Source organism: Camelus ferus, chromosome 16 (assembly GCF_009834535.1).
Source record: "Camelus ferus isolate YT-003-E chromosome 16, BCGSAC_Cfer_1.0, whole genome shotgun sequence".
Lineage (NCBI taxonomy): Eukaryota > Metazoa > Chordata > Mammalia > Artiodactyla > Camelidae > Camelus > Camelus ferus.
This window is the reverse complement of record NC_045711.1, coordinates 23,019,150-23,045,219: the sequence shown is the minus strand read 5'-3', so window position 1 is coordinate 23,045,219 and position 26,070 is coordinate 23,019,150. Positions and strand designations below refer to the sequence as shown.

General features: G+C 57.7%; 2 protein-coding genes across 10 annotated transcripts; both read left to right on the top strand.

The window, feature by feature from the left end:
- The first annotated feature begins 154 nt into the window (after nucleotides 1-154).
- On the top strand, nucleotides 155-21,862 carry TMC8 (transmembrane channel like 8). 9 transcript variants are annotated; one of them, XR_004311612.1, is made up of 18 exons: nucleotides 1,408-1,585; nucleotides 2,206-2,469; nucleotides 2,667-2,815; nucleotides 3,154-3,303; nucleotides 3,599-3,684; nucleotides 4,159-4,295; nucleotides 4,578-4,725; nucleotides 5,058-5,228; nucleotides 5,529-5,668; nucleotides 6,873-6,996; nucleotides 7,336-7,433; nucleotides 7,606-7,789; nucleotides 7,923-8,053; nucleotides 8,143-8,301; nucleotides 8,878-8,956; nucleotides 13,777-13,905; nucleotides 14,303-14,329; nucleotides 21,777-21,862. XR_004311612.1 is itself a non-coding variant. In XM_032456724.1 (17 exons), exons 3-17 carry the CDS (start codon nucleotides 2,309-2,311, stop codon nucleotides 9,738-9,740), a joined length of 2,175 nt encoding a protein of 724 aa, XP_032312615.1. In that variant the 5' UTR covers nucleotides 155-266; nucleotides 1,518-1,585; nucleotides 2,206-2,308; the 3' UTR covers nucleotides 9,741-10,636. The 9 variants fall into 9 exon arrangements, 8 of the variants coding, with proteins under 8 accessions (XP_032312615.1, XP_032312620.1, XP_032312617.1 ...); XM_032456724.1 differs by lacking the exons at nucleotides 13,777-13,905; nucleotides 14,303-14,329; nucleotides 21,777-21,862 and adding exons at nucleotides 155-266; nucleotides 9,483-10,636 and having other exon boundaries at nucleotides 1,518-1,585; XM_032456726.1 differs by lacking the exons at nucleotides 13,777-13,905; nucleotides 14,303-14,329; nucleotides 21,777-21,862 and adding exons at nucleotides 9,483-9,649; nucleotides 10,172-10,636 and having other exon boundaries at nucleotides 1,411-1,585.
- C16H17orf99 (chromosome 16 C17orf99 homolog) lies at nucleotides 16,401-26,070 on the top strand. The gene is made up of 7 exons (XM_032498236.1): nucleotides 16,401-16,476; nucleotides 21,777-22,069; nucleotides 22,698-22,821; nucleotides 23,422-23,691; nucleotides 23,857-23,950; nucleotides 24,129-24,292; nucleotides 24,864-26,070. Exons 1-6 carry the CDS (start codon nucleotides 16,401-16,403, stop codon nucleotides 24,199-24,201), a joined length of 930 nt encoding a protein of 309 aa, XP_032354127.1. The 3' UTR covers nucleotides 24,202-24,292; nucleotides 24,864-26,070.

Here is a 26,070-nt window from a genome sequence, read left to right as displayed (position 1 = left end):
CCTCCAGGACAACCTCCGGTGACAAACCCCCGGAGCCGGCTGGTGGAACCGGTCTTGGGGGAGGGGGCAGAATCTCCGCCCTTCGGACCTGGCGGGCGTGGCCTCTGCTGTTTATCGCTCTGGCGTTCTGGCACACTTCCTGTGCTAAGTGGAGAGGAGGGGAGACACGTTGGGGCTGTTCCCACTGCCGTTTGCTCAGTTGTTTCCCACAAGCCCAGAACAGGGTTACCATCGACCCTATTTCACAGACGAGGAAACAGACTGAGGTCAGTCAGCCTCCAGAGTGTCGTGCCCTAGGGCCTGAGTCCTGTCCACCTAGGAGCTCTGCCGAGAAACCTGACTTTGAGAAGGCCAGAGGAGAGGCTCCTTTGAGTTTGAGAAAATAGGTGGGACTTGGACAGTGAAGGGGCCATCACTGGTAGGGAGAAGCCTTAAGAGGTGGGCAGGGTGAAGGTGAGGTGGAAGGCGGAAAGGAAGGAGAAGGTCCACCTGCGGAGGACAGGTGGGCCAAGCCGGGATGTCCAAATGACGAGTCGTCACTCGGGTCAGATCTTGGCACAAGGCGCCTCAGCCTGGGGAACCAGACCTGTCTGGCCTTTGCCTCTACTCCTCAAATCCCCCACTACTCCTCCCTCCCCTGCACACCCATGCTCCAGCCATGCTGTACTTGCATGACCCCAGGCCCATCCTGAAGGTCACCTCCTCTAGGGAGCCTTCTGGGATTCAACCCTGTTAGGGCATTTGCCATTTCCTATTGACAAGTGCATTGGCCAGTCTGTCCTCCCTCCCCTGCCCACTCTCTGTGCCCACTGTGTGCCCAGCACCACCCAGCTTGGGGTCTGGCATAGAGGACGGGTCTGGAAAACCAGGAAGGGGACCAAGCCGGGAGACAGAAAAACCCGTGGAGCTCGGCTAGAGAGGATGGGGCCCTCAAGGAGGCGGGTAGGGGGAAGGGCAGGACCGCGGGGCTGCCCAGAGGTCGCGGGAGTGAGAAAAGGCCAACTCGCCTGGGCGGGGCCCGAGCGGAGCCGAAGCCTGCGCGCTTCCTATTCGCCAGGCGCGAGGCCCGGCCTCGGATTACGCGCCGGTAACAGAGGCGGGAAGTTGAGAAAGAACGCCTAGGGCTTCTGGAAACCCAGCCGCAGGCGGTGATGGCGCCCGCCGCTTAAGTCACCACGGCGCCCGCCGAGCCGAGCGGAGCCGAGCCGGAGCTACGGGCGGATAAGGGCCGAGGCCTGCGCCCCCCCGGCCCCACGCGGCGCCGCCGGCCCGGATCCCCGCGGGGCGGGGAAGGGCCCGGCCCCCGCCCAGCGCGCGCCCGGCCGCCCTCCGGGAGCGCAGGCCCGCCGCGCTTCTCACCTGCCCGCCGGGGCCCCGCGCCCCCGCAGGAAGTGCTGGCCTCAGCAGAGAGCAGAGGAACTGCGGGGGGTGGGGGAGAGACAAGTGGAGGGGGAGGCGGCCGAGGGGGGAGCTGGGGTTCCTGTCATGTGACCCCTCCCCTCGGCTCTCTCTCGCAGCCCCGCCGGGAGTGGCGGGAGCCGGTCCGAGGAGGGTCTCCTCCGGGAACTTGGTCCCTGGTCCCCAGGTGAGCTGGGAACAGAGTGGGGGTAGCGGCCGGAGCGTGAGCGGGCGGAAAGGAGAATTGAGGCTGAGGAGCCGCTGGGGGCTATGTGGTGGGGAGGGGGTAGAGCCCCTACCCTCTGGGCTAGGAGGGTCCCTTCCCCCTCCCACGACTGGGGCTGTAGCCACGCCTCCTCACTGGGTTCCTTGAGAGGACTGGGCAGACCCAGCCCTGTGAGCTGGACCACCAGTTAGAAGACAGAGGGGGTCCGGTGCGTTCAGATCCGAGGTACTGTAGGATGCTGAATCCTAGGAACTGTTGAGGTTTGGGCGGGGGGGGGGGGGCCTTCCTAATGGGAAAATCAGCAGGTGGAATTGTCTCTTACCAAAGGGTAACCAGGAAGGCCTGAGGCCATCAGTAGCAGGTTGGAAGTGGGGCAAGGCAGGCCTTGAGCCCCACCGGGCTTAACTGTGGCCACACCTGGCCTTAGCTTTGTTTGTGATGTCCCATCATCTTTCCCAGCCCTTTGGATCTTTCTGCCCATTTCACAGATAGGGAAACTGAGACCATGTGTTGCTTCGCAGTGTGACTGGAGACTGAGCCAGATCTCCTACAACAGGATTCTTTCTCTGCATTTTTGGCAGTGCCAGGGCCAAGACCTTGAGGCTCATCCAGTAGCCACTCCCCCTCCCTCCCAGAAGGGGGACCGTGCAGCCTGGGTGCCCCCACCTCAGCCCCACTGCAGAGATGCTGCGGCAGTGGTCGGTGCAGGGGGAGCAGGCCCCCGGGGAGCCAGAACCTGAGCATGCGGGTGAGGAGCTGTGGGAGCAGGAGATGAAGCGACTGCACTCCTCCCAGGAGCCCGTGCGGGTGTTGCCCTACGCCATGGTGGACAAGCGCTTCATCCGGTGGGTAGCGGAGCACCAGCACTTTGCGGAGGCGGGGCAGTGGGGTGAGGGGAGGATGCACCTGTTGGACTAGGTGGGGCAGCGGGTGGAAATCACCAGCAGTGGGCAGACTCCCCAGCAGCCCAGGTCGCAGCTCTGCCTGGCTGGGTGGACACACTGGGTGACTCAGGGACGCCCCCATCACCACCCCATCCCAGGCAGCTGCGGGAGCCCGAGGGGGTGAAGACCTCATGCTGGCAGCAGTGGCGCCGCAGGCAGGAGACTGCAGGACGGCGCCTAGGGGAGGCAGCACAGCGGCTGGCCCGGGGCTGTGGGCTCTGGGAGGGGGCTCTCTATGAGATTGGGGGTAAGACTCGAACCCCAATCCCCACTTCCCGCCTCGCCCTCTGGAGTCTCAATGTCCAGTTTAGAATCCCCAGGAGGGGCTCATCCCCCTTGCCATTGCACCCTTCTGCCCTCCCTCATCAACCGACTCCCCCATCCTCACCAACTCCCCTCCAACCCCAGAACCACCGGTCAAGCCTTGATGGATGGTGGCGCCCCTGGTGGCTGTTAGAAGTACTGCTAGGCAAGCTTCCAGAATGTGGCCTTTAAACCGAGATCTCCTGCTGGGTTGGGTTGCTCAGCCCTCACACCCCGCACCCCTTGGATTATCAGCAGGCCCACCTGCTGTCCTCCCCACAGGCCTCTTCGGCACCGGAATTCAGTCCTACTTCACCTTCCTTCGCTTCCTGCTGCTGCTGAACCTGCTGACCCTGCTTCTGACCACAAGCCTCGTAGTGCTGCCTCTGGTCTGGCTCCACCCCCCTGACCCAGGACCTGCCCTGAACTTCAGTGAGTGCCTGGCCCATGCAGGAATAGTACCCCGAGCCCACCCGAACCCTGGGGGACTGGTCCAGGGCTCACAGTGTTGGGACAGCCCCAATCCGTGGTTTCCCAACCCTGGGCATTGCCCTGCTTGGGTCCAGCCCGGGCTCGCTCCCTGACCACACCTTCTGCAGGGCAGGCCTCCTGACACACCCTCAGGGTCCTGCTCAGGCCTCCCCGAGGTTTGGGGCTATGAAGGGGGAGAGGCAGAACCTCAGCTATGCCTTGGGGGTCCCCTTCGTATTGGCCTCCTCTCCCTCAGCAGCCCTCCAGTGTCCTGGTGACCTCCAGTCCCAGACTGGTGTTCCCAAGTTCCACAATCAACTCTGGAATATTTTAACTGGCAGGGTGAGTAGCTCTGTCCTGACCATGGACCAGGGGGCCTGGGGGACTGGGGAACTGGCCTCGGGGTCAGACCCCAGTCTCCAAGGACATTTGGGCTTCATGATGGAGTCAGAGAGAGACTGAGGCTTCTGTGCACAGCCCAAGCCCATGGGCATGTGTCCCCAGCCCTCAGAGCTCAGCTGGGGTTGGGAAAAGAAGGGCAGGAGGGGAAAAGTATCCAGGCTTCTGGAATAAACACCACCCTACTCCCATTCCTGGAAGCCACTGTCATTACTCTTTGGGCTCTGGTAGCCTAGTCCTGGCTGTTCCTCCGAGCTGTGTGTCCTTATGCAAGTTGCCTAACCCCTCTGAGCCTCTGTAAAATGAGGATCTTCTGACTCCCTGCCTGATGAGGTCATTGCGAGGGTTAATGAGTTAATACACAGAAAGCACAGCTTTGCATGGACTCCTGCTCAGTGGTCGCTGTGATGTCCCCAGGCCTTCAACAACACCTATCTCTTCTATGGCGCGTACCGAGCGCGGCCTGAGAGCAGCTCGGCGTACAGCGTCCGCCTGGCCTACCTCCTGAGCCCACTGGCCTGCCTGCTCCTCTGCTTCTGTGGGGTTCTGCAGCGGTGAGAGCAGAGCCCTTGCCACCACTGCTTTTCAGGGAGTCTCCGCCAGTCACCACCCCTCCCCTGGCATGGAACCCCCAAGTTGGCAGGAAGGCCCTGGCCTCCCCGTTCAGTGAGGCTCGTGGGCGGTTCCAAGGCCCAAACTCTGCATCCCCAGCTGCAGACCACCCCTCTATCCCCACCCCTGACCCAGGCCAGGGCCAAGTCTGCACCTGGGGCTGCCAGGGGCTTCCCACCCCACAGCTGAGCGCAGGCTGAGCCCTGGCCCCCTGCCCCCTCCAGGATGGTGAAGGGGCTGCCACAGAAGCTGTTCCTGGGTCAGGACTACAGGTCGCCTCTCAGTGCCAAGGTCTTCTCCTCCTGGGACTTCTGTATCCAGGGGCAGGACGCAGCCACCATCAAGAAACACGAGATCAGCAACGAGTTCAAGGTGTGTGCGGACGTGCGTGAGTGTGAGGCGTGCTGTGAGTGTGACTGGGTGTGAGAGCACGTGGGGCTGCGTGTGAGCATGCAGCCTGAGCATGTGTGAGTGAGTGTGTGTGCACCCGGGGTTTTCCAGCTGGAGGCGGGGGCTGTGCGAGTTTGCATAGCATGGGGGTGCTCTCGATAAAGCCAGCCCACCTGCCCCCGGCCCAGGGTCACCCCAACCTGGCCTAGAACCTGACAGCCCCATGCACACCTACCTGGGGCTGTCTGCCGGAACCCTCCCCTTCCCCTTCCCCCTGGGCAGCCCCAACCCCCTCTGCCCTGCCCCCATGCCAGGTGGAGCTGGAGGAGGGGCGGCACTTCCTGCTGGTGCGGCAGCAGACCCGGGCCCAGAGGGCCTACCGCCTGCTCACCTACGTGCGGGTCAATGTCCTCATCGGGCTTCTGGTGGCTGGAGCCATCAGCGCCATCTTCTGGGCCACCAAGTACTCGCAGGACAACAAGGAGGTATCAACTGACAAGCCTTTATTTCTGGCAAGAACTGTGGGCCCAGATGGGATGGTCCTACTTTGCAGAAGAGGAAACTGAGGCTCAGAGGGGTCAAAGGAATTTGCCCAAGGTCAGGACCAGGTCAGACTGGCTCTAACTGCTGATATCCCCACCACTGCTCTGCTGCCACTGGGACTAGTCCGTGGGCTTCCAGAGGTCAGGCCTGCCCCAGTTACACTTGAGGGAGTCGGAGGGGATGGGGGTGCTGCCGGGAACCCTAAGGCCTATGGTCATCCCCTTACCTGCCTTTCCCCGCAGGAGTCCCTGTTTCTGCTGCTTCAGTACCTGCCCCCTGGGGTCATCGCCCTGGTCAACTTTCTGGGTCCCTTGCTGTTTGTTTTCCTGGTCCAGCTAGAGAACTACCCTCCCAACATGGAGGTCAACCTCACCCTCATCTGGTGAGCACCACCTTCGGGGTGACAGGTGGGAGAGCGTGTGGAGAGCAGAGAAGGGCTGTATCCTTGGTTATCACCTGGCACTGGGGGCCCCAGCCAAGGAAAGCAGGCAGCTGCTCCCAGTCCTAGTCTTGGGGGTCCCAGTCTAAGGTTTTCCAGTCCTCTCCATCCAGAGCAAGCCAGTGGTCCAGACCAAGCGCTGGCCTTGCCAGGGGGCATTGGGTACCACAGCCACACACCTCGGATCACAGCTCCCTCCCATGTTCCTCACCTTGACAACCCTCCTGACCTATGCAGTCAGGACCACCCTCATCCCTATGGGACAGATGAGGAAACAGGTTTGAAGAGGCCGAGTGCCTCGGCCAGGGAAAGCTCACCGTGCCTGCTGGGTGCATTGAGATGCAAGCCCCCTCCACCCCTAGGCTCTGCTCTGTCTCCCCTCTCAGGGCTCAGGTCGTGCCTTGGACCCACCCGCAGGACCCCCCCCCTCCCCCTCAGCTCCAGCCCAGGCCTTCTCTCCGTCTGCCACACACCCCTCACTGGGCGGGGCTTGGCTTTCCTTGTCTGGAGCCCACTCAGCGTCCCTCCAATGTGGACTGTGTTTGGTCTGAAGCTTTATTTTTAGCATGAGCACGTTGTAAAAAATTCAAAATGCTCAAAAGGATGAAAGATTAAAAAGTAAGACCCCACCCACCCCTGCCTCCCAGCCTCCCTCGACAGAACCACTGTCCCCAGCCACACTCCGGCCACGCATCAGCACTGAAAGTCCACGTGGGGACATGACGTGCAGGCGATGGTTTTGTTAACCCACCCTGCCTGTGTGATTGGTCACGCATCGCTCAGGAGTACGCATGCATGCTTTTGGGATACGTGGGGCAGTGTAAGTGGACTAGGGCATTAACAAGCCTTAGAGGAAAGAAAGGTGTCAACTGCGTTAAGAATATGAAGGCCCTTATGTTCTCTGTGTGGGGGGAGGATGGCTGGATGTGCAGTGTTTCCCAAAGTGATTTTAAAATAGAACCTTCCCCCTGTGAATCATCTGGAGACCAAGATTCTGGGGAACACACTTTGGTTAACTGCCACGGATGCGGCTTTGGAAGGAGACTGGGTTCTGGATTTAGAGGGGGCTGGGCCCGGGAGAGGCATGATCTCCTGCAGGTGCCCCTGGCCCCTCCCCCTGATGCAGTCCCCACCCCCTGGCCCCCAGGTGCGTGGTCCTGAAGCTGGCCAGCCTGGGAATGTTCTCCTTCTCGCTGGGCCAGACCGTGCTGTGCGTCGGCAGAAACAGGACCAGCTGTGAGTCCTACGGCTACAACGCCTGTGACTACCAGGTGGCTGGGGGCTCCGCCAGGGCCTGTCCCTCCTGTCCTCTGCAGAACCCCACCTCCCTGTGCTAATTGTCCCTCTCCCAGCATGGCCTTTGCGAGAGGCTGTGGGCAGAGCTGCCCGCCCAGCAGCCACCTACAGGGGGCGCCGTCCGCATTACACTGCTCTGCGCAGGGCAGCCGCCCTGAATGTGGGTTTCTTTGCTCGGATCTTATCCTCGAGGTCAGGGTTTTAACTTAGCAATCGTATCAGACTCCAGGCTTCTGTACCACACAGACCCCCTCAGCGGGAGGGTGAGGGGTGGCTGGGGAACGAGGGTGGTGACAAGCGCCCCCTCTGACCAGTGCTGGGAGAACTCAGTGGGAGAGGAGCTGTACAAACTCAGCATCTTCAACTTCCTCCTCACGGTGGCCGTCACCTTCCTTGTCAGCCTGCCTAGGAGGTGAGCCACCTGGGGACACGGGGTGGGGAGGCGTGGGCACGTCTGGGGGGAGCCAGGGGTCGCAGCCAAGGGTGAGCAGCTCTACACGCATGTGTCCATGTGAGTGAGTGAGCGAGCGGTGGTCCACGCGCTCCTCCCGGGTAGTGGGTACCTGGACGCTCCCCTCCCCCAGGCTGCTGGTGGAGCGGTTCTCAGGCCGGTTCTGGGCCTGGCTGGACCGGGAGGAGTTCCTAGTACCCAAGAACGTGCTGGACATTGTGGAGGGGCAGACGGTCACCTGGATGGGCCTCTTCTACTGCCCCCTGCTGCCCCTGCTCAACAGCGTCTTCATCTTCCTCACCTTCTACATGAAGAAGGTGAGGGCTCTGGGGGTGGGGGATGCACCTGTGTGCAGGGCAGGTTTTGGGTCCTGCTTCCGCCCCACCAGTCACTTCCCGGGGCGTCTGCAAACTGGGCCCACAGCCGCATGTGTTGTCCCTCGCTCCCCAGTACACGCTGCTGAGGAACTCCAGGGCGTCCCTTCGGCGATTCCGAGCCTCCAGCTCCACCTTCTTCTTCCAACTGGTGCTCCTCCTGGGCCTGCTCCTGGCCACCGTGCCCCTGGGCTATGTGGTCAGCAGGTGAGGGGAGCCGAGGGACCGAGGCTGCCAGGCTGGCTGATCCTACCCTGGACCCTGACCCCAGCCCTCCTCTGATCATCTCTCTGCAGCATCCGCTCCTCCTGGGACTGCGGCCTCTTCACCAACTACTCGGCCCCCTGGCAGGTGGTCCCAGAGCTGGTGGCCCTCCGGCTCCTGCCCCCGGGCCAGCGCATCCTTCACTACCTCGGCTCCCAAGCCTTCAGCTTCCCCCTCCTCGTACTGCTCAGGTGCCTTTCAAGGCAGCAGGGGCCAAGGGCGGGAACACGGGGTGGGGGGGCCTTCCTTCCTTGGCACCCCCTGCCAGTCTTGGGATCCAGGAGCCAGACAAGGGGATACCAGGGACACAGCAGCGGTCCAAGGGCTGGTGGCCTGGGGGGGTCCCCTGGGTAGCCCCCTCAGGGCCTCACCTGTAAAGCCAGCACCTCACAGGACCACTGGGAAAGCAGCAGAAACGCTGAAACCCTGCCATCTTTCTGTTACTGATTGCCTTCCCACTTGGAGTAGAGGGGCTGAGCGACCCACCAGTGGAAGGAGAGGAGAGAGAAAGCCGTGCCTGGGAGCCTGGCAGAGAGAAGACCCCAGGAGGCCTCTTTTAAAAGACTAGGGTTGCGGGGTGGAGGGCGTGGCTCAGCGGTAGAGTGCCAGCCTAGCGTGCACGGGTCCCGGGTTCAATCGCCAGTACTTCCACTAAAAGACCTAATTACCTCCTCCACCAAAAAAAAGTTTACCTCCATTTAAAACTGGTGAGGAGGAAGTCCGAGGTGGGGGAGGAGGGTGACTGACCTTGCGTCCTTTGTCCAAAGCCTTGTCCTGACCGTGTGCGTCTCCCAGTCCCAGGCCAATGCGAGGGCCATCCGGGGGCTCCGGAAGCAGCTGGTGTGGGTGAGTGCCCGCTAGACTGGGGAGTGGCCCCCGATTGCGGGCGAGACCCTGAGGAGTGTGGCCTCAGGCTGCGGACTAAAGCGAGGAAGGTGGAGGGAGGGAACGGGCTTCTAAGGCTTGGCCTCAGGCCGGGAGCCAGGCGACAGGAATGCAGCTCTAGGCTTGGGGATCCGGTTTAATAAACGTGTGTCCTTGGGCTGGGGTAGGAGGCGGGACTCTGGTGGGGGCGTGCTCTGTGACCAGGCTGGCGTGGGACCGTGGTGGGGCGCGGCCTCGGGCTGGGGTGAACTCTGGAGAGGGCGCGGTCTCTGGCTTGGCTGGGGTGGGGCCTGGCCTGGGCAGGGCATCTGGTGGGGGCCGGGCCGGATGGGGGCGGGGCCTCTGGGCGTGACTGTAGCGGGGTGGGGTGGGAGCTCTGGGCCCGGCGGGACCTCGGAGCTGCCACTGCGGTGCCGGCTTCTCCCTGCGCCGGCTGGTGAGAGGAGGCGCCTCTTCCCTAACCCTGCTGCTCAACCCCCACCCCCAGCAAGTCCAGGAGAAGTGGCACCTAGTGGATGACCTGTCGCGACTGCTGCCGGAGCCGGGCCCCGGCGATTCTCTAAGACCCGAGTCCCCTCTCTCCCGAAGTTCGCGCCCGCGGTCCTTCTGCCCCGGATTCCCGTGCCCAGGTTCCCCGGGATCCAGGTCCCCCAGGCCCGGGCCCTCCCTCAAGGATCCCACAGAGTTGCGAGGTGTCCCGGTCGCTGCCCATAGATTCCGCTTCCCCAGCGGTTCGAAGCTATAGCAGCGTCCCCCACCTCCGCCCGGAGCCTCCCCAGGGTCCCACGTGCACCCCGTCGCCTCACGCCCCTGACCCCTGGTGACCACCAGCCCTCTCCGTGGCCCTCCAGCAGGGTGCTCCAAGGCGGGGTGCATACACCTAGGGACAGCAGGAAGGAAATGTGGGAGCTTATATTTATATTTTAATCTCAGCCCGTTAAAGTTTCTGTTTTTGTTTAATGTTGGATAATATACATAATATATTAGTATAGTAACCCGTGAGTGCGGTTTATAAACACATCCATTGGGAGAGCTCAGCAGTTTACTGTGGGGAGTGGCATTAGAAAAGTTTGGAGAGCGCCACCTATGGGAAGGGGAAGGCCTAGCCACAGTGAGAGCAAACCCACGCTGGGGACCTGCCAACCCCTCCCCCGTTATTCCTGCTTTATCTGCGAGACCAATGAGACCCACCGAGGTTAAGAGAGAGCGAGGGGCAGAGCTCAGGTGTGACCTGCATTGAGACAGAACCGGCGGCCCAGGGAGGTGGAGCTGCGTCTGAGATTCCCACGCCTCCAGTCCCCGAGGTTCTCGGCCTCTGAGAACACCTGAGAAGCTGGCCCTGTGCCAGAGAGTCCGCTGTGACTGACCAGGTGCAGCCAGCAGCCGGGCACTGGGACTTTCTGAATCTCCCAGGGGGCTCTCGCCAGCAGCCGGGGTTGAGAACTGCTGGCTTAAAGAGCTGTCAGGAGGGAAGGTTAGGAGAAACCCCAGGATGTGCTTGAAAAGCCCTTCCCACAGGAACGCAGGAGCCCAGTGCCTGGCTGGGTTCCTGGCCTGGACACGGCGTTCGGGCGGCTCTGGCCTGGTGCCCTTAGCCCAGGGGCTTCAGGTGGTCATTAAAGGCTTGGCTGGTTCAGCTCCTCCTGTCCCCGTGCTTCTCTCACTCACCCAGCACCACATGACCCATCAGTTTGTCAACAACGGCCGGGCCCTATTCTGGGGCTGGTGATGAGGCTGCGAGGGGAACACATGGAGCTGTATGCTCGGTCTGGGGAGGGCCGCCGCCTGACCCTGATGAAAGGGACGCACATTAATTAGCAGCTTAGGGCCAAAGTGTCTTCCCAGACCAGCAGCACCAACATCTCTGGGGAACTTGTTAGAAATGCCAGTTCTCAGGCTCCGCCCCCCCCAAGGGTGGGGCCCAGCGATGTGTTTTGGTTTCGGATTGAGGGGGGTGGTAATTACGTTTCTTTATGTATTGTTTAATTTTTTTTTTTTTTGGTGGAAGTACTGCGGATTGAACCCAGGACCTTGTGCATGCTAAGCACGCACTTTACCACTGAGCTATACCCTCTCCCCAGTGATGTGTTTTAATGAGCCCCCAGGAGGTGGCCGATGGGCACTGACTGGGAGAACCTGCAGCACTGAAACATCAAGGCCCTTCGCTTAGCACCTTCACCTGCCTTCAGAGAGCCAGCCAAGTGCATCACGGGATGTGGGCGGGGCGAGCTTTCAGACCTTAGGGGAACTCAAACTGGGCTTCGGTTTGCTCGACCAAAGCCTGGAGGTGACACCGTCCTCCTCTGAGTGGTTGTGAGGACTGAGTGAGCAGTTCCTTATAAAGATGGGTGTCTTACCCTTCTGGGGAGGATAGTTGAGGTCCTATTACAATGTGGTCCTTAGCCTAAAGGAGTGAAGTAGGAGAGATGGGAAGTGGCCCCAGTGGCCCAAGGGACCATGCCTGCCCAGCAAGGCAACTGGGGCACAGCGAGGGGCTGTCAGCACCAGCAGGAGGGTTTCTTGGAGCAGGTGACTAGTGGGGCCTGGGAGGAGAGCGGAGTCATGAGAGATAAATGCACAGGGATGGCCAGGGCAAAGGTGTAGAGGTGGGCGGTGCAGGGTTGGGCTGTGGAAACTCCGAGTCAGGCTTCTCGACTGGGCTGTGGGGCCCGTGAAGACAAGCAGAGTGGAGAGGGAGCCGGCACACCTAAGGCTGGGCTTGGATGATTTTTTTGTAGGTGACAGGGAGCCAGGGGCCGGATACCAAGCCTCCCCACCAGCAGCAAAGAAGACACACCTGGTCAGGGAGAGGCCCATGGGGGTTACTGTGAAGTGAGGGTCCCTCCAGGGGCCAGAGCCCATGCAGATGGAGGAGGGCAGGGGCCCCGGGGCCCATCTAGCAGGGGTGGTTTCTGGATTCTTTCCCCTCAGCCGAGGGGGCACCCAGCTACGGGACCTCCCAGTTCCGCAGGCCAAGGCAGCCCAGCACAGCCCAGCCCCCCACCCGGGACCCTCCCAGGAACGTGACGTGCTGGTAAGACCTTTCATCAGTCATAGAGGAGACTGGCCCTCGGTGGGCAGAAGTCACAAAGCATGAGCCTGGGGCGAGAGTATAGCTCAGTGGTTAGAACACACGCTTAGCATGCATGAGGTCCTGGGTTCAGTCCCCAGTACCTCCATTAAAATAATTAAATAAATAAACCTAATTACCCCCCCCCCAAAAAAAAGATTAAAAAAAAGCATGAGCCTGTAGTGGGTAACAAGAAAGCTGCACCCCAACTCCACTCAACCTGGGTGACCTGGTATGTCCTCAGTCCTGTCCTCAGCTGCAGCCTGTGGAGAAGGCAGGACACACCAGAGAAGCAGCTCTCATCTGACGCACACCAGGGTTCCCAGGGATGGGCAGGAAAGATGCGCCTGTCCCTCCAAGTCCTGGAGGAATTGTCCCTATTGTCCCTTCGCTGCTCTCTGCTCTGACTGGCTCCCCAAACACGCTGATGAAACGGGGTCAGGGAGGGGGCTTCTCATGAGCCGCCTTAGCTCGAATCTGATGCCCTGTGTACCACATAGGGGGGAAAATGTGAGTTTCTGGGCCTTCAGGCAACAGATTGCCAGCAGCTGAGGGGACCCTTCTGTCTTCAATCCTCAATTCCTTCCTCCATCCCCTCCTAGCAGAGTGAGAACAGACTTCCTGGAAGGGAATTCCGCTAGGAAACTGAGAGAAAATTAGGTCTTGTTCCCCAAACGCAGAAGGATAGGTGGGTCCCTAGAGCACGTCCCCAAGGACACAAGTCAGGCCTCTGGCAGCAAGGGACAGGGACTGTCTTACCCACTGGGGAGAAGGGACCTGAGGTGGCAGACAAAGCTGGTGCCCAAGGAGCTCCAGGACACTGCGCCCAGAGTCTGGCTCCCCCCACCAACCCCAACCTTGTTCTGTCCTTCCTGCTGCTCGCACGCAGGTGGGCAGGGTCATCCCGCCAGACCAGCTTCCCAACACCCCCGGATCTCATGGGCCTCCATAGGGCCCCCTGAGCAGGGCCAAGGGGGCCGGGGGGGCAGGGCTGTCATTTGCCTTCCTTGGGCCAGGTGCCCGGTCCTGGGCTGGGCTGGGGAGACGGTGTGTTTGACCTGTGAGCCCTGAGGGAGAGAGGAGCTCCCACTGGAAGCGAATGGTCCCCTGGGGGCGGGACATCTTCCCCAAGGAGGGCAACAGTGCACAAATCCCAGCTCCGGATGCTGTGGTAGCAGGAGTGAAACACGCAACTCTGCAACGTGTGACCAGGGAGTGTTTCAGTGAAGGCATTTCATTCGTTAACAACAACAAAAAAGGCCTAGCTGGGGGGCAGCCCGTCCTGCCCGGGGGCTGAGGGCTCACTGAGGGATTGGCTGGGTCCCGGTCCCCACCTCACTGCTCCCTCTGCTCTCTCTCTGCTCCGGCTGCCCTGAGGGCCCAGGCCCACCAGTTCTTCGAAGGACCCTCACAGTTACATCAGGCCCGCCTCAATAATCTGGGATAATCCCCTCCTCTCAAAATCAGCAGATGAGCAAACTCAGTTGTCCCTTGCCAGCTACCATAAACACGGCGCTCCAGGGGTGAGGACGCGGACGTCCACCTCCCAGACCCAGGAGCCCAGGGTCCGAGGGCTCAGCGGCGGCGGCGGCTGAGCGTGAGCCCTGGACGGGCTCCAGGTGCCTCCTAACTCCCGGGGGGGGGGGGGGGAGCTGCTGTCCTGGGCCCGGCCCTGGGGCGCTGTCACCTCCAGATTATCTCTCCACTGCAGGCACCCACCCGGGGGGCAGCCAGGGGCCCCAGAGTGGAGGTGGCCTCAACCGAGGACACTCTTGCTCGCCCGGGCAGAGGGCCCCGCGCTGCAGAGCCATGAGGCTCCTTCTGCTCCTCTGCTTAGCCGGTGAGCTGACTGGAGACCTCACGGGGTGGGGGTGGGGGGCTGCCAGGGCCTTGAGGTGGCAGGCTCAGGGTCTGGGGGTCTAGGGGGCACAGAAGAGGTGGCACCCAATGGCACAGACACCTCCAGAAGTACAGGACAGAGAGGGCAAGATTTGGGCATAAGTCTCCGACCAGCCCCTTACTGCGTACGCAGCCCATTTACTGCTTTGCCCACTCTTTACTCATCTGCGAAGTGGGCTGATGGTATGAAATGCTCTGGGCTCCAAAGAGCTTCTGTACTTTCCAAATGTGAAGGAGCTTGTTGAGTTCTGGGCTCCATACGAGGCTTTCTGGGCGGTCTCTGGCCTCCCCTCCACCCTGGGCTCTCCTTACCGCTCTCCCCCTCCCCTCTCTTACAGCCACCAGCAGCTCTGCGAAGCAGGAAGGTGAGTCTCCCGGCACACTGGAGGGGGAGGGAGAATCAGAGCCCTCACCTGTGGTAGGCACCTTGGCCGGGGGTGGGGGAGGGGGTTGTCACTGGTGAGTGACAACTTTAGAACCCAGCGTTGACCCTTGCAGGGCCCTGGGGTTGGAGCAGGGTTGGGGGTGGAATGCGGAGAGGAGAAGGCTGAGGAGGTGGGGGCAGTGGGGGAACGACAGACAGCCGGACAGTTGGGATGGTGACTTGGCCAAGGAAAGTGCTTGGCTTCTGCTTGGGCTGTGTGCGCAGCGGGGAGTTGGCAGTGAAAGGGGGCAGAGGGCGTGCCCCTGGGCAGGTCCTCCATCACTACCCCAAGTGCCTGATCTGTAGCAGAAGCCTCTCTGGGTGGGTGTGACCCCAGGGAGGGCTGGGGGCATTCTGGCAGGCACCTTGGCCCGGGAGAAGGGCGGGGAGAGAATAAGGACGTCGGGGCTCCCCGACTCCCCCTCCCTCCCAGAGGTCCAGCCAGCGGGAGGGGGGCTGCCTTACTCTCAGAGGCAGCAGGAGGTGGTCAGGGCACCCCCTCCTCCTCTAGGGGGAGGGGGTGCTCCTAGCCCTGCCCCCTCCACCTTTCTGCTCCCTCCTCTCTCCTGCCCTCTTCCCCTTCCGCCCCCATTTCTGGCCCTATCGCCCTTCAGCTCAATGTGGCCTTTCACCCCCTTTCCAGGTCTCCGCAAGGGGGTCTACTCTCCCTCAGTTCTTGTCTGAACCTTGTCACATGGTTGCAGCCACAGCCACCTCCTCTGTTACCCTTAAGGGTGGGTCTGACTTGAATGAGGCTCAGGCTGAACTATCATTTCCTCATTCTCTTTAAAAACAAACACATCACGGTGTTTCCGTTCAAAAGAACAGCCAGCGCTGGGCCCAGGCCTCCGGGTCTCCGGGAAGTACGTGGGCAGGGCCGTTCCACCAGTCCAGCCGCCCCTGACTTCTGCTCAGATGCTTGCCGAGAAGTCCTGCTTACTCATTCATTCAGCCATTATGGGTTGAGCCCCTGTTTGGTGCCCGGTGCTGCTCTGGACCCCAGAATGGACCCACAGGGTGCAGAAACAAAACAGATCCCTGCCCCCCGGAAGCCTACACTCTAGTGGGGCTGGAGGGACAGGTGATAATAAAAATAAGCACGGGGGTGGGGGGAGAGCTCAGTGGTAGAATACACGTGCTTAGCATGCACGAGGTCCTGGGTTCAATCCCCAGTACCTCCATTAAAAAAAAATTCTACAGTGTTCTGGAATGTGATAGGTCCCAGAGAAAAGCAAGCAGGGGAGGAAGGGAAGGAGATGTGGTGGCGGGGCTGGCAGCATCTACTGGGGAGTCATCACTGAGAAGGGGACACCCTGGCAAGCACTTGAAGGAGTGGTAGAGCAGGATGTGCCTGCAGGATGGGGATGCGGGCGGGGAGAGGGGGGTACTGGATGAGGTCGGAGGGTGGGACACTGTCCAGTAGGGAGGGCTCCGTGTGCAGAGCGACGGGGGGGGGGGGGTTGCAGCAGGAGATGCGATTGGATTTATCCTTCACAGGGTCCTTTTGGCCACTGTGCTGAGAAGAGGTGGGATGGCAGTCAAAGGTAGAATCCCCAGAGAGCCATGAGGCTGCTCCTGGAATCCAGAGGAGAGACTAGGTGACAGCCAGGAAGCCTGGAGAAGTGACCATAGAGATCAGGCCAACAGCATTCTATGGCATGGGAACAGAGATGGCCATAAGAGATGACTCCCAGGTTTTTGGCCTGAGCACCTGGAGGACCTGCTAAGTCAAGGGCAGCCTTACAATGGGAAGGAGAGGTTGGGCCCGAGATATTGGATTCTAAGGAACTGAAGAGCCAGGACTTTGGAAATGCTCTCTCTGTGGATTCTGAAACCCCCGAGAATGACAGCAAGTGTATTAAGAGTAGTGGGAACCAGGCACCAGAGCCTTCAAGGGAGGGTGGGTGTTTCAGTGGTGACCTGGAGGGTCCGGGTGAAGGGTCCGAAGGCATGAGGTTCAAGGCTGGTATTTAGGGAGGAAGGAGGGAGAATGGCCCAGAAATATCCAGAGGATGCCCACCCAGGGCCAGTGCGGAGACGGCTGTGGGATCCGCTCCCTCCCAAGATGCTGGTACCGGCACAACTCAGGTGGGGGTGGGGGAGGAAGGTTTCCAACAGGTGTGGAAGACGAGATGTGGGAGGAAAGCTTGAGGGTTCTGGGACTTGGTGCCGACTGATCCCGCCAGCCTTGCAGAGGGTGCAGCGGGGGGATTTCAGGATTGGGAAGGTTGGGAGGTAGTATGTAAAAGGGGGCTTTCAGAGCCCTAGAAGGGGCGGGGCAGGAAGACGAGGGTGACCCAGGGGCCTGGGGTCTCCCTCGTGGCTGCCATGATTGGAGGGCAGTGTTCAAGGTGGGGGGTTGTCTGGTTGAAGGACAGATTGAAACAGAGTGAGAGCAAAGGACCTGCGTGGACAGTCCCCCATTCCCTCCTGATTCTCAGGGTGAGGCTGCAGACCGTTTCATAAGCACCGCTTGGAGGCGGGCTGTGTTAGTTTCCTGGGACTGCCATTTTTTTAAATTTCTGTTTTGAAAAAACAGAAATTGGGGGCGGGTATAGCTCAGTGGTAGAGTGCCTGCTTAGCATGCACAAGGTCCTGGGTTCAATCCCCGGTACCCCCACTAAGAAATAAGTAAATAAAATAAATATACCTAATTACCTACCCCCCCACAAAATTTTTTTTTAACTGAAAAAAAAGAAAAAACTGAAATTGATTCTCTCCCAGTACTGGAGGCAGAAGTCTGACTCCTGGAGGCCGTGGCAATCCTTGCTGTTCCTTGGCTTATGACAGCGTCACTCCAGACTCTGCCTCTGTCTTCACATGGCCTCAAAGTGTGTGTGTGTGTGTGTGTGTGTCTGTCTGTCTGTCTGTCTGTCTGTGTGTCTTATTAGGGCCCCCTTTAATCCAGCATGGATTGGTATTGGAATACATCTGTAAGGACCCCATTTCCAAATGAGGTCCCATGCATACGTACCTGGGCTTAGGGCTTGAATACATCTTTTTTGGAGGACACAATTCAACTCTCAACAGGTGGGCTGCTTGCAAAATCAGATCCCTAGGACCCACCTCAGGTTTAATGAATTGGGCCTCTCAGGATGGGACTCAAATCTCCAAGCTTCCTGATTATCATAGAAACAAGGTAGAGAGGGGTAGGGGCAATCCTGGAGGGCCTCTGAGCCCAGCTGGGCAGCAACCCCACCGTCCAGGCCTGGGCACCACCCTGAGCAGCTCCTTCTTTCTTTAGCATCTGTGGGAGGCTCTATCCAGCCACCTGCTCATCCCAGCCCTGGCTGGGCTCAGCCTCTGGTCCCCAGGGTGTCCTTGTCCCTTCATCAGATTCTGAGTGTGCCATCCCATCATTCAGATGTTCTGACGCAGTTGATGAATTTTTAATTAAATGATGGACCACTGGTTACTGGGGTGGGCTAGATGCATAAACTAAATGAAAGGGAAAAAACACCCAAGTCTGGTTAGAATAAAAAGTGAATGCTCTGCTGCGTAGGCTACTGAAAAAGAAAGTGGCTCCTGTCGGTGAACTTATGTAAATCAAGCTTCTATTAATGGCCATGGAGATGGAAATGAAGGTGGGCCCGCTTTTTCTTTCCACTTTTATAAGTGAAGGTCATTTCCCTCCCTGAAGGGAGCAAAAAGTGCTGTCACTTTTAAGCCTGGACCCCCATTCGCCACCCCACCCCGCAGGAAGATGCTGGCCCCAAGAGCCTCTTCGGGGCGGAAGGCAGTTGGCCCCAGGCTCACACTGAAGAAATTGTTGGTTGCAGTTTGCAAATTGGTGCCCCAGAGAGTAGATCGAACTCTAGATACAGCTTTTCTTAACTTCAGACCGAAGATTTTACATGAAAGACTGCTTGAGAAAAAAAAAAGTATTTTAAAAAAAATAGCAGTTCTCATGAAGTCAAGAAAGAGGCACAACTGAGAAAAGATCTGTGGTGGCGAGAACCCTGATCCAGGGAGGCCGCTGCTGGCTGTCTAGACCAGTTTCCCAGCCTGGACCCTGCTGCCAGTGGGGCTGTGTCACCTCTGTTGTGGGGGCCGTCCTGTGCGTTGCAGGCTGTCTAGCACTTCCCTGGCCTCTCCCCCACAAGATGCCAGGGGCACCCCCCACTTGTGACAATCAAAAGTGTCCCCAGACACAAAGGTCCCCTGGAGGCGGAATCACCCCTGGGTGAGAACCACTGGTCTAGAGAGAAGTATGCCTGGCGGTCAGAAACTTTTAGGATTCCTACAAAATGTCCCCGGAGAACATCACAGTCTAGTTCCCTCCAACTTTCTGCTCCGTGGGAAGGTTCCTAATCAGTGTTTCCAGAGCCAACCCGCCAGGCAGGGCGAGGGTGACGTATGAGGCCGAGGACACTCAGATTTCATACACCCTTCTCCCTGCCCCCAGTCAAGCACTTCCCCTACACCCTCTTCTTGAAAAGGCAGGTGGATGCCCACCATTCACAGTTCAGCCTTCTCTCCCAAGCCCCCTTCAGAAGGCGTCCTTGATCCTAACCACTGTCCTGCAGAATTCAGCATGGGCAAGGCTGGGCCCAGGGGAAGATCTTAGAGGATCTGCATCAACATTGACTCCAGGATCTGCCTGCAAAGCAGAAAGGTTACTCCCAAGCCGAGAGGTGGTGTGTGGATGGATGAACGCCTGCTGGGAGTGGCTAGAGAGTGGGTTTGGGTCCTGGGGCCGCTCGGTGCTGTGAGCATCTGGTCTACCTACAGGGTCTCCCTGTTCTGTGGAAGTTCCTGCTTTTCTCTCTAGTTCAGTCCATCCTCTCCAAGTTTAGGATCTGTCCACTGTGACACCTCTTGTGCTCTGGGTCACGCTTGTTGGCCCCCTGCCTCTGACTGTCCCTTTGAGCCAGAGGTTGACCTCCCTGGGTACAGGAGCCCTGCCACCACACCTGCGGCCCATGTCCCCACGCTGGGTCCAGCCTGTGACTGGGATTTTCGCAGCAAGCATCCGTGTCATAGATGTCTTCACTGTGTAACTAATTAACTAATTGACCATAAGGCAATTTTGCCAGAGAAGATAAACTAACGAAAAATAAAAGAGGGATATTTAAAAGGACATAATGAAACATGAAAAATGAATGGCAAAGTTAAAGACTTTATTACGAAATGCAAAATATTTGAATACATTTAAAGTGTGTGCAGGTTCATGGCAACACTGCACTAATAACTGACTCAATCTCACAGGCTGTACCTAAGCACTTCTTTCCGAGTCTTTCGTGAATAGTATTTTTTACCTTTCTTTCTTGTTTGCTTGCTTTATTTGCTTTCTCATTCAGCATTGCACTTTTTCTTGTTCACTAAAATTTCTTCCTTCATTAAGAGAGGTATCACAGACATTTCTCCAGTGAAGACGTACAGATGGCCAGTAGGCACGTGAAAAGGTGTTCAGTATCACTAATTATCAGAGAAATGCAAATCAAAACTTCAATGAGGTGTCACCTCACACCAGTCAGAATGGCCATCATTCAAAAGTCCACAAATGATAAATGCTAGAGAGGGTATGGAGAAAAGGGAACCCTCCTACACTGCCTGTGGGAATGCAGTTTGGTGTAGCCACTGTGGAAAACAGTATGGAGATTCCTTAAAAAACTAAAAATTGACTTATCATATGATCTAGCAATCCCACTCCTGGGCATATTTCCAGAGAAAACTAATTTGAAAAGACACAAGCACCCCAAGGTTCATAGCAGCACTGTTTACAATAGCTAAGACATGGAAGCAACCTAAATGTCCATTAACAGATGACTGGATAAAGGAGCTGTGGTGTATATATACTATGGAATACTATTCATCCATAAAAAAGAATGAAATGATGCCATTTGCAACAACGTAGATGGACCTAGAGATTATCATACAAAGTGAAGTTAGTCCAACAGAGAAAGATAAATATCATACGATATCACTTATTTGTGGAATCTAAAAAGACACAAATGAACTTATTTACAAAACAGAAATAAACTCACAGACATAGAAAACAAACTTGTGGTTACCAAAGGGGAAGGGTGCGGATAAATTAGGAGCTTGGGATTTGCAGATACTAACTACCATATATAAAACAGAAAAACAACCAGGTCCTGCTGTATAGCACAGGGGATTGTATTCAATAGCTTGTAATAACCTATAATGAAAAAGAATATATATATGTATAACTGAATCACTATGCTGTACACCAGAAACTAACACAACATTGTGAGTATATTTCAATTAAAAAAAAGAGGTATCAACTTCCAGACACTAGGATGCATATTTGTAACAGGCCTGTGTTGCCTTGGGAAAACCTTCTACACTGTCTTGTGCTCTTGGCACATTGTCACGTCTGTTGATAGACGTTCCAAAGTTCTACGGGAAAAACTCTGTGCCTTCAAATCACCAAAGGGTTTGCAAACTGATATGTTATCATTTTCTAGTATAATATGCCATCTGGCTTTATACTCTCATCTCACACTTCCAGTAAGTTTTATCGCTGCATTTTCTATCAAGTCAATATTACAAAGCTGTTATCATCCACTATTTTCAGACTGTCACGTCTGTACTTGTCACTGTATAGACCATCATGAGGACTAAGATTTCTGTAATATAAACATGGGAGTCCTGCATCAATGGAGAAATGATACCAAACTGTCAGCCAGTTATTTTATCTTTCACGGCAAAATTGCCTTACCGCCAATTAGATACGCGGTGAAAATGTCTGCAGTAGAAATGTCTGCAGTGAAGATGCTTACAGGGAAAGTAGTTCCTCTTTTCTTTCCTTTTTAAAAAATTGAGCTGAAATTCATATAACACAAAAATCAACCACTTTAAAGGGATAATTCAGTAGCATTTAGTCCATTCGTATTTCCCAAAAGGAGACCCCCCCATCCCTTCAGCAGTCACTCCCCACTGCCCCTCCCCCAGCCCCTACTCACCACTAATCTGCTTTCTGTTTCTGGGGGATTTTTTTCCTTCTGGATATGACACATGAATGGAATCATACACTACCTGGCTCTTTGTGGCTGACTTCACTCAGTAGAATGTTTGAAGGTTCACCCAAGTTGTAGCCTGTGTCAGGGCATCATTCCTTTTGATGGCTGCATACTATTCCGTCATAGGGATGGACCATGTTTTATTGATCTGTTCATCCACTGATGGACATCTGGGCTGTTTCCGCCTTTGGACTGTTGTGAATAGCGCAGCTGTGAACACGTGTGTACAAGTATCTGTTAGAGTCCCTGTTTTCGATTTTTTTTACTATATGTCTAGGAGTGGAATTCCTGGCTCATATGGAAATTCTTTAATTTTTTGAGAAACTGCAAAACCAGCATTTTCTTAAGGTACTTGGTAAGTCTTGGTTTCCAACCTTCTCCTTGGACTGTCTCACCTTCTAGAAGTCACCCCTGGGACCTTGATTGCCTACAAAGTCCTGGAGCTTTACCCCAGAGGCTGCCGAGTTCTCATAACGTGCCACTCACCCGGGGCACCCCAGCCCCTCACCTACTCCCTCTGGGGCAGCGGGGACATTGAGGTCTTCAAGAAGGTAGTGACAACCTCTGACCCAGCCTCCTTCAGCATCGACATCATGCTCAAGTCCAGGCCAGACTGGCTCACCTGCTTCCGCCAGGCGGCCTCCAGCTGGGGCACACAGGCGCCCAGCACCAGGCTGCAGTTGTACGGGAGCTGTGCAGGGGAAGGGGGCCTGTGGGATGCAGGGTCTGGAAGATAAATAGAAGCTGCTGGGGTGGGAGTCGCAGGGACTGGGGTCTGGGACTTAGAGGGCTGAAGGCAGGAGGTTCGGGATGGGACAAGTTGCCTGCCTCCAAGAGTCACTCTGGGTCCCTTAGGGCCTGGTCACAGGCCAGTGTGGTTCCTGGCTGGGCCCCCAGGGCACAGTCTCCTGGCAGGGCCTTAGGGGGCCGCAAGGAGGGTGTCAAGGAGCCCTTGGGTGGAAGTGACCAGGGCCTGGGCCCCATTTGACCTCTGATCTCAAGCTGGTGAAATAGGCACTTTTTGTGCCTCATCTAGTTTAATCTTCACAGCAGCACGAGGTTGGAGTTCGTGGTGGCTTGGCCTCTGGAAGGGGCAGCTAAAACTCTAGAGTAAAAATGTTGCCCCAGGCCTGCAAGTGGCAACAGATGATTCAACATCCCGCTCTCTGGACCTTCAGAACGGCGTCCTTCCCAGTGCTGTCCTGATCTCAAGTCAGGCATCCTTCCCAGTGGGAGGCGTGGGGGGTGGGAAGCAGAGAGTGTTGCCCAATTATTGGTGGGACTGTGACCCCCCCCCGGACCCACAGGGAGGAGATGGCCTAGGGAGGAGAGCCCAGTCTGGGCACGACAGGTGCAGGGTTCAAGTCTCCACGTTCACAGGCTGAGGGGTCGTGGGCAAATCGCCCAGCCTCCCTTGGCCTCTGGCTGCTTCATCTGCAAAGCGAAGGTAATAACAGTACTTACATCCCCTCCTCCCCGCTCTCTGCCCATCGCCCGCCGCTCCAGAGGGTAGGAAGAACCCAAGGGAAGCTTTTAGTAGGTCTTACATCTGTTAAGAGGGGTGCTGGTTGTTACTCAGAGGTAATAGAGCATTATTCTGACAGCCCTGGAGAATTCCAGAATCTTCTAAGTGACAGTTCTTGTCCTGAAGAACATGTGTTTCAGCATGTATTCCAGTAAAAGAATCAAGACTGAAAGGATATAAATAGGGCTGCTAGATACATTTTGCATAGGACATACATTCAATTTTATTCACTGTTAATCTGAAATTCAAATTTAACTGGGTGCCCTGTATTTTCAGCTGCTAAGTCTGGCAACCCAGAATATACTACACAAACATAAAAACAGATGTGAAATTGTACAGTGAGGTAAGATAGAAACTCATACACAAGGCAGAGGGAGTAATCCAGAAGGCTGCCTGGAGGAGGCAGCCATCACAGTTAGGCCTCGAGGCTCATAGGCATTGTGTAATGAGGGAATGTGCAGGGGAGAGGGTGTTAAAGTCTCCCAACCATGTCTGTGTTCCCACCCTCTCCCGCCCTGCCAGAGCCCGTGTCCCAGCTGCAGGCTGACTTCACCCTGCTGGACAGAGGATCAGGCCCCAGGGTAGAGGTGTCCTGCCAGGCGGCCTCAGGCAGCCCACCCATCACCTACCGCCTGGTCGAGAGGGATGAGCACATCTACATGTGGCAGAGACCAGACGATGAGCAACCTGCCAACTTCTCCTTCCCACTGACCCAGCTGTCACACTGGTTCCAGTGCCAGGCTGCAAACAACATCAGCTTCCAGTGCAGCGCCTTCACGCTGGTGCCCCCAGGTGAGGGGGGGACACCCGGCACCTCTGGGTGGGTCAGCGGGAGGTGGCCGAGCTCCCGCTGGCCACCGCCAGGGGCAGGGAAGGGCGTCCTGAAGCGGCCGTGTCTACCCTGGCCCAGACTAAAGCAAGTCAAGCCCCGCCCGGCCGCCCCTGTCTCCCTCACAGGACAGCTGCCCCATGGACCCATCTTCCTGCTGGCTGGTGTCATCTTCATCGCAGCTATGGCTTCTTGGAACCTGGGCTGGATGATGTGGATCAGGTAGGAAACGGGTGCTGGCTGGAGGGAGGGGCGAACTGCGCAGGGAGCAGCCGGTGGTGGGTTGGGAGGGCAGAGAAAGGGCCATATTGCTGATGCATGACTTGCAAAAGCTTATTAAGGGCCTACCCTGTGCCAGGTGCCTGCGGATATATTCCTGGCTTTATCTTACCCTGCCCAGGCTCCCAGCCACCTTGCAGTGGAGCCAGCTGGCCTCTGGGTGGGGCCTGCTCCCACACTGCCTGTTGGTCTGAGGAAGATGATGCTTCTCGGAGACCAGGGTGGGCTTCTGCCCTCCAGGGGAACCCCATGGGTCAGTCTTACCCAGCTGGTGACCAGAGGCAGGTACAGGTCTCCTCTCCAAGGCCATTACTTCACTGACTTGTAAAGTGACCAGGGCCTTTGCATTGTCCAAGCCCCAGCACTGCAGGCCTCTGTGTGCTCCACCTGCCTGGCCTGTGGCAGCAGTCACTTCTGCCTCCCGAACTTCTTGCCTCTCTTGGCTCCTGAGACACCGCTGTCTCCTGGTCCTCCTCCTCTCTCCCTGGCCAGCCTTTTCAGTGGGCTTGTCCAGAAGCCTGTCCTCGGCACTCGCCTTGTCTTACCTCCAGACCCTCCTCCCAAGTCTCTGTCCTCTCCAGAGGCCAGGCTCATGAGCGAGCCATGTCCCCTCTCTGAGCCTCAGTTTCTCATTCTATAACATGGGGTATAGAGACCAAGGGCCAGTGCTTGCCCTGCTGGTGATTCAGTGCCCCCCTTTATTAGTGGGGTGACTAAACCTCATGCCCCTCTGCCTGCCCAGGGCGCTGATGCACTTGGCACCATAAAATTCCTGGAGGCCTTGGGAGGGCGTGGCTGGGAAGTGTCCTGGCCTAACCTGGAGTCTCAACTCCTTTGTCACCAACGTTGTGACCAGAAGACAGAGGCCCAGAGGGGAGCTCTGGTCCTGGCGCCGTATGGGAAGAGCCGCCGTCTGAATGAAGAAGCCACCAGGTCTGGAGTCTTGGAGCCTGGTGTTCTTCAGCAAACACACACGGTGCTAGTTTAAGGGTTTTAGGATGGGGTGGTGGCTTTAGGGGGAAGAGGGGTCCAGAGGAAGGAAAAGGCTCTGTGAGGGCCCCTGTCCTCCCCCATCAGCTGCTGGTCACCATCCATCTATCCAGGTCTGGGAAGCAGGTGGGTAGAAGAGGCCCAGCTGCACCAGCCCTCCCAGGGCCACCTCCTCCTCCCCACCCCTGCTCCCCTCTTCCCTGGAGTGGCGACCATCTCCTGGTGGCCCAGTCTTCTGGCTCCAGCACTCACCTCACACTGTCCAGCTCACCTGGACGACTCTGGGCCCCACCTGGCCAGCACCCCCTCATTAATCCTACCTGCAACTAGGCTGTCTGGAATTCCTCCCTGCAGAGACAGCGTAAGGCCCCTGCAGAACCACCCTCCACCCTCACAGACACACACCCAGAGCCTTCCCAGTTTGGACGCTTGGAACCATTTCCGGAAAGAACTGGAATAAACTCTGCTCCCTGCCTGTCACCCTGGGAACTCCGTTTCTGTCTGCACACTATCTTGGGAGTTTGTTGTCTCAAGACACACAGCCCTTCACAGCCTTGGGGCCGGGCCCAGCCCGGGAAGAACTGGGAGGGGCGGTGGTTCGACCCCATCCCAGGCTTAGCTCCAGAGAGGAGGAAAGAGTGACAGACCGGGCAGGGAAGGGTCCAAGCTGTGGCCTGGGATTTGAATAGAATAGGGGAGGAGAAAAGAAAGGGTGCGGAGGAGCCCGGTCTCAGGCAGGTGGGACCCAGACGGGCGCCCGGGGGCCTTCCCGGAGGAGGCGGGAGCGCAGGGGCAAAAGGTAGTTGGGGCAGAGGGGCGGGCCCTCCATGCGTCCCTCTCTTCCTGAGGGACTCTCTGGCCTGTTTCCGGTCGCGCCGGGGGCCAGCATAGCTGAGGGACTAGATCCCGGTCGAGAGGTAGGCTGCACAATGAGTCGCGGCCGCCGGACGCGTGTCGGCCGCTGGAAACGCAGGCCAGTCGGGGCACCCCTGCACCGCCGCTCGCCGTGGGCGGCACTTTGCCCTCGGTCCCTGGGGAGGCGCTGGCCACGCCCCTGGGGAGGGGCCGGGCTG